A 7,555-nucleotide genomic window follows, 5' to 3' on the forward strand; every position below is an offset into this window, starting at 1 on the left:
AGGAGCTTTGGAAGGCGCTGGAAGACAAGTTCATGATAAAAAGCATTGAGAACCGGCTCTACTTGAAGAAGAGGTTGTTTCGTTTCGACTACAAGAAAAGTATTTCGATGAACGAACACCTGAACAATTTCAACAAAATTATTGCCGATTTGAAAAACTTAGATGTTCAAATTGATAATGAAGATAAAGCACTGTTATTGTTGAATTCCTTGCCTGACACATATGATCATCTCACCACCACTTTATTGTATGGCAAAGAAAATGCCTTGGTAAATAATGAGTTCAGATGGAAAGATAAGTCTGCAAACAGGGACTCGGCATCAGAGGCATTGACAGTCAGAGGCAGGACAAATAACAGAAGATATACAGGGCGAGGAAAGTCTCGCTCAAAATCCAGAGGGAGATCATCAGATAGAAGACATCTTGCAAAAGACGAGTGTGTTTCTTGTCGCCAGAAGGGGCATTGGGCAAAAGATTGTCCCAATAAAGACAAGAAAGAGGAAAAAGGTGAACGTTGCACGAGATGAAGATAATGGTGAAAGATCAGCCTTCATAGTTTCATTACCTGGCCAGTCTGATGAATGGATTTTAGATTCTAGATGTTCCTACCATATGTGTCATAACAAGCAGTGGTTCTCGAGCTTATGAGAGTTCGTTCGAGAAGTTGTGTTAATGGGCAACGACCAAGCTTGCAGAACAAAGGGGATTGGAACAATTCGACTAAAGATGCATGATGGAACAATTAGAATTCTTGAAGATGTTCGGTATGTACATTTGACGAAGAATCTCATCTCAGTGGGTGTTTTAGACCCCAAAGGTTACAGAGTAACTGTGGAAGATGGAGTCCTCAAAGTTGTTAGGGGAGCATTTGTTACAATGAAAGGTACTCGAAAGGGAAATTTATATTTCCTAAACGGCTCTATAGTCACAGGGAGAGTGGCTGTCTCCACCAGCTTAGAGGATGATGCGTCAGACCCTGCCAGACTTTGGCACATGCGCTTGGGGCATACTGGAGAATAGGCTTTACAAGGGTTGGTAAAGCAAGGACTGCTGAGCGATCCCGGGTTTACCCTTGTTGTACAGTGATCCGGACATGTGTCCGTAGATGTTGGTAGTTGTTTATTATCTTGTTTGCATCCTTTCGCTTCTTATTGAGTTATAGGATGTGTTGGGCACGTTTGTTACAGGTTGGTTGTGTTTGGGAGCCTAGTGTTGCTGCCCAGATTTTTGGACCTTCGCTCGAGCGAGGAGTTGGTCGCTCGAGCGAGAGTTGAGTTTGTGTTTGGAGGGTCGAGCCAGAGTGGCTTCGCTCGAGCGAGTGTTGCGTCTGGTTCTGGACCTGAGAGTTGTATTTCCTGGCTCGAGCGAGCTTTTCTTGGCTCGAGCGGTCTGGTTTGTTCTTCGCTCGAGCGAGTAGTTGGTCGCTCGAGCGTGCTTCTGGTTGCAGACCAGAGGGTTTGAGTTGTTGGCTCGAGCGAGCATTCTTTGGCTCGAGCGCACTTCTGAGTTTCTGGCTCGAGCGAGAGTTCCTTGGCTCGAGCGAGAGTTTCTGTGTCTGGTCGCTCGAGCGACCAAGTCTTCGCTCGAGCGAGCGTGTTTTATATCAGCGGTCAGTAGCGATTTTAAACATCACTTTTTCACTCCCTTTTTCTTTCAAAACCTAGATCCGACACACTCTCTCTCTACACTTATATTCTCTCTAAGATTTGATCTCCCTAGAGTGTGAATCTAACCTAGGGCCTTTGTTAAAAAGATAGAGGGTGTTGAGAGCTTTGTTTTAATCTGAAAAAGTTTGGATTTGGAGCACGTTGGTCTTCGGGTCTTCATCTCCTTTTTGGCTCAAACTTCGAGGTAGGGATATCCTACTCCTCTCTATGGATTTTGTCTTTAAATTTTGGTATTTTGAGATGTTGGGGTTGGTTTGGTAATTTTGTGAGAGTTTGGGGCTTTTGTGTAATTTTACAAAAGTTGGGGTTTTATTCATAATAAACCTAGATGCATGTTTGGCATAGAGAAATGGAATTGATGTTAAATCATTGATGAAAATGGGACCTAAGGGTTGAAATGGTAATTATGGATAATGACCTAATTACATTGTTGATTAATTGGGATAATTAATTGTGAGAAATGAGGAAATGAAATGTTGATTGAATATCCATTTGTGCATTTATTTTCTGTTTAGAAATAACTGCTTTGGGCTACCGGTGGAGGATAGTCGTGATTGTTGTAGACAATGCATGATGATTAGGCAAACTGAAACTAATCAATGAAGTGTGTCATGGAACTTGACGGTTGATAGAATACATTAATTATATGTATTGAGTAATTGTATATAGAACCAATGTGTTTGTATACGTTATGTGTAGAGGAGGAGATGGGGGATGTACTCCGCGGTTTAGGGGAAGATAGGGGATGTACCTCTAAACCGGATAGTGTTGGGAGAAGATAGGGGATGAACTCCGTAGATACAGCTCATATGCTTGTCTAGAAGTGAAGATAGAGCTTATATGCTTATCTTTGTGATGTGTGGATATAGCTCATATGCTTATCTGTGGATATGGTGGTTATACATATCTGTTGTAGAATGTGGATATAGCTCATATGCTTATCTGTGGATATTGTGGTTATACATATCTGTTGAGAATGTGGTTAGTGCTTATATGCCTATCCGTTGAAAAAGGGAAAATGAAAGGAAACTTGGACTCATAAGTCGTATGACATAAATATGTGATTTATGTGATTGTATCAGAGTTGGCCATCTATCAATTGCTAATATTTTAGTTGTTGTTCATGGTTGGTTTAGTATATTTCTACTAGGCTGTGGCTCACCCTATATGGGAATATCATTTTCAGGTGCAGGTAGCATGCCACCTCCAAGGACATAGCTGGGAGGCTAGAGGCGGACATACTTTTGTCGCTTAACTTTTGATGTATTACATGTAACTTCAAGCCAAGGGCTTAATGTGTAAACGAGTTAGTACTCTTTTGTTGTAACCAAGTGTTAACTTGGAAAGCTGTAAGCCCGTAGGGCATTTTGTTTTGATGTTAACATGTAATACCTATGTAATGGAACTCTAATGAATAAAAGAATGTGGTTAGTTTATATGTAAATGCATGTCTTATCTGATGGGTTTAATGTTGTTATTTTGAGGGCGTTACAGCTGAAAGGCGCCAAAACAGGAAAGCTTGAGTTCTGCGAGCATTGTGTACTGGGCAAGCAAACAAGAATCAAGTTTGGTACTGCCATTCATCGCACCGAAGGGATTTTGGACTACATTCACATAGATGTTTGGGGACCTTCCAAGAATGCTTATTTGGGAGGTAAACACTACTTTGTGTCATTCATTGATGATTTCTCAAGACGAGTATGGGTTTACACAATGAAGCATAAAGATGAAGTATTAGATATTTTTCTTACGTGGAAGAGAATAATTAAGACCCAGACATGCAGGAAGATCAAGAAGAGTATGAGTTGACACAATGAAGCATAAAGATGAAGTATTAGATATCTTTCTTATGTGGAAGATAATGATTGAGACCCAGACAGGTAGGAAGATCAAGAAGCTCAGATCTGACAATGGCGGCGAATACACATCAGATCCTTTTTTTGAGGTTTGTCGAAATAAAGGCATAGTGAGACATTTCACAGTTAGTGGAACGCCGCAACAAAATGGAGTTAGAGAATGCATGAACCGCATTTTGGTGGAGAAAGTCCGGTGTATGCTGTCACATTCAGGATTAAGCAAGGTATTTTGGGACGAGACATTGAACTATACTCGTCATCTTGTCAACAGACTACCTGCTGCAGGACTAGATGGCAAGACTCCCATGGAGGTATGGTTAGGAGCACCAGCTACTGATTATGATCAGCTACGTATCTTTGGATGTCCAACTTATTTTCATGTTACAGAATCTAAATTGGATCCTAGAGCAAAGAAAGCTATATTCTTGGGCTTCAGTGACGGTGTCAAGGGATATAGACTCTGGTGCCCTGAATCAAAGAAAGTTGTCACTAGAAGAGACGTTACCTTTGACGAGTCTACAATGCTGAAGCAACCAAATACTCAAGAAAATGATGAAGCATTGAAGAAGTCAGTGCAGGTGGAGTTTGAGACTCCAGCGAAGACTATTCAAACAGGCAACAATCCTGAAGAAGTTTCAGTTTATAGCCCTGAAGAAGATTCTGAAGAAAGTTCAGATGGAAATGAAGATCTAGAGGCCCCACAACAGTCAGAACCCATTGCAATTAGAAAAGAAAAAAGAGTTATTAAGCAACTCCGTTGGATGATCGATATGGTGGCTTATGCACTTCCAATCATTAAAGACAATGTTCCTTGCACTTTCAAAGAAGCCGTGCAGAATGCAGAAAGTGTCAAATGGAAGGAGGCTATGGATGAAGAGATCGGGTTACTCCATAAGAACTAGACTTGGGAGTTAGTGTAACTTCCAAAGGGTAAGAAAGCAATTGGGTGTAAGTGGGTTTACACCAAGAAGGAAGGCATCCTAGGCAAAGACAACATCAGATTCAAAGCTAGATTGGTAGCTAAAGGCTATGCCCGGAAGGAAGGAATAGACTATAATGAGATATTCTCACATGATGTAAGGCACACGTCTATTCATATCTTGCTAGCTTTGGTTGCACAGTGTGATCTCGAGCTCGCCCAACTCGATGTCAAAATTGCCTTTTTATATGGAGATCTTGAAGAGGAGATATACATGTCCCAGCCAGATGGATTCAAAGTTGCTAGAAAAGAGGATTGAGTTTGCAAATTAAAGAAATCGTTGTACGGGTTGAAGCAGTCTCCAAGACAGTGGTACAAGCGATTTGATCGGTTCATGACAGAAAAGAAATACACAAGAAGCCAGTATGATCATTGTGTATATTCCGTAAGCTTTCTGATGGTTCCTTTATCTATTTGCTCTCATATGTTGATGATATGCTGATTGCATCTAAGAGCAAGGTGGAGATTGATAAACTCAAGGCACAGTTGGCAGGAGAGCTCGAAATGAAGGATCTTGGCAAAGCAAAGAAAATTCTTGGCATGGAGATCAAAAGAGACAGGAAGAAGGGCACGGTTTGTCTGACGCCAACCCAGTATCTGAAAAAGGTGTTAGGCATATTTGGCATAAATGAAAAAACAAAAGCTGTGAGTACACCATTGGCTCAGATTTGTTTGTCAACGATGGCTGCTGATTGAAGAAAAAATGAAGAAGCTAGACATGGTAGGGTGGCTAATCTTATTGGCGGTTGATGGTTGATGGTTGCCATGAATGTTGTCGGTGGCTTGTTAAAGACTTTGGCCCTCCCATTTCATTTATAAATGGTTAGTGAATGGGAGGGGTTCAGTGTGGTGAGTTGAAGAGAAAATACAGAGCAGAAAGAGAGAATTATAGTGTGTAATTCTTTGTCCCAAATATAGTGAAATTCACTGCTCGTGGACGTAGGCGACTTGCCGAACCACGTAATTATTTGTGTGTTCTTGCTTGTGTGCTTATGTGTGATTGTTTTCTGCCATCTAGGCACAACATAAGATTCATTAAATCAATGTAATTTTAACACATGAGAATGTAAACACAATTTAATAAATAAACATGATCATTTTAATACTATTGTTAGTCTATTATTGGATTGTCAACTTCTTGCCTCTATGTTACTGAATGAACCTCAAAGTAAAGGGTTGCTTTGTGTATTTTGTTTTTAGATATTGAATACATTTGAAAAGTTCACTAACCACATAAGAAGATCTGCTTGTTGTATGCCATTGTTCTTATGGAATGTAGGCATATTTTTGCTTACAACTTTGTGTAACAAGATTACTGATTCCTAACAAGATTACTTACAATTTTGTCTGTCGACTTTGTGTAAATGCTACAAATTCTAGTTTTTTTTTTTTTTTTTTTTTTTAATTCTTTTATGTCACTCAATAGTAAATAAATTCATAACGTGGACATAGAAATTTAAAGCTTTTAGTTGGCATGGTTGTAAATAATTGTTCATTCAGTTACTTCACTATAATAATTCTAGGAATATTTATCAATAAATCCCATCTCACAAACTGTTAAACCAATCAGTCCCAACTTTATTCTTTTGTTCCGGCAAGTCCTACTAGTGGGGAGGCTTGTTTCTTTCTGATCCTATTTTCCATATTTGGCGTCATTGTGTGGACGGTTGTACCCTTTTTTGTTATGTTTTGATCTTGTGTTGCAGGATCACGTCATTCTGTGGATTTTGTGGGTGTTATAGTTTGTAATTTTAATGTTATGTGTATAAACGTTTCAGCCTTTTGGACTTAGGGTTTTTAGTGGTGTGAGTGGGTGATTTAGTGACGGCTGTGTGACGGACTGATACAGAGAGTATAACCAAAGTCGGTACGCCGTTGATTCAAAGGTTTGTCTTCTTGTTTGGATAGCATTTACGTTTTATATCGTTTTGGGTTTTGTATGTATTGGTGGAAGGGGCTGCTGTACAATACGTGTGGTGGGGGGTTATATGGTGCATTTTTTGGGGTTATTTTTTGTGTTACAAAGGTATGTCATGTTATTTGTATATTTTCTGCTGTGGGTGTGTGTTGCATTATGTATTGGTGTAAGGGAGTTCTTTACAACGGGTGGGGTGGGGGGTTATGTGGGGCATTTTTTGGGGTTGTTTTCTGCACTGTGTGTGGGGATGTGGATGTAGAAATCAGGTTGTGTTTTAATGGGTATGGGTTTTGAAGATGTGGGTTATGTGGCAATCAAAAACCACATCAGTCTTCTACAAAAACCCTTAGTGAACTTTTTGGGTGTGTGATAATCAATTGTGTGGCACGTGACCCACCACATGCCGTTTTACCTCATCTGTGCCACACGCGCATACGAATGTACAACAAACATTACACAATAACTGATGGCTATTGCGTCATTTGACAACAGATTGGACTAAACGGAGCACTAGAAAACATATGGGACTAATTGGATTATAAGATCAACATTTAGGGTTTATTGGTAAATTTCCCATAATTCTATTAACATATACTCAAAATATTTATTGTATTATTCTGAACTAACAGCGAGTCTACCCCCAAGAGCTGAAACACTTACTCACATATATTCATTGTATTTATTGTCACTACAAGAAAAAGCACCTCTGGCGATTAAATTTTTAGTCGCCAAAAGTCCGTTTTTAGTTGCCAAAAGTCGACTTTTTACTTTTCCCGACTAAGTTTTTTAGTCGCTGGTTTTGTCGCGTATAGATGGTCGACAGAGGTATTGGCGACTAAAACGTTTTTAGTCGCCAAAAAGCAGCTCTTTCGCGACCAACATTTTAGTCGCCAATAGTGATTTACACTTTTCAAAATCATACATTTAGCGACTAATCCTTTAGTCGCCAATACTCACTGAATCGCCGACTAATCCATTTAGTCGCCAAAATAAAGACTTTTGGCGACTAATAATTTTAGTCGCCAAGGGTGCTTTCGTGAAAAAAAAAAAATTACTAACTTTTTTGCTTTTTCTGAGATTCGAACCACACACCTTCTACTTTGTACACCTTTACCAACACACTCCCTCCTCTATG

General features: G+C 39.7%; 1 protein-coding gene across 1 annotated transcript; it reads left to right on the forward strand.

Annotated features, from left to right (window-relative positions):
• Positions 1–672: 672 nt before the first annotated feature.
• Positions 673–1,020, forward strand: LOC145803874 (putative mitochondrial protein AtMg00300). Its single transcript, XM_082897256.1, has one exon. The coding sequence runs from the start codon at positions 673–675 to the stop codon at positions 1,018–1,020; it is 348 nt and encodes a 115-aa protein (XP_082753382.1).
• Positions 1,021–7,555: the final 6,535 nt, after the last annotated feature.

Source organism: Camellia sinensis, chromosome 12, assembly GCF_055761805.1.
Source record: "Camellia sinensis isolate YWXY chromosome 12, ASM5576180v1, whole genome shotgun sequence".
NCBI classification, from domain to species: Eukaryota; Viridiplantae; Streptophyta; class Magnoliopsida; order Ericales; family Theaceae; genus Camellia; species Camellia sinensis.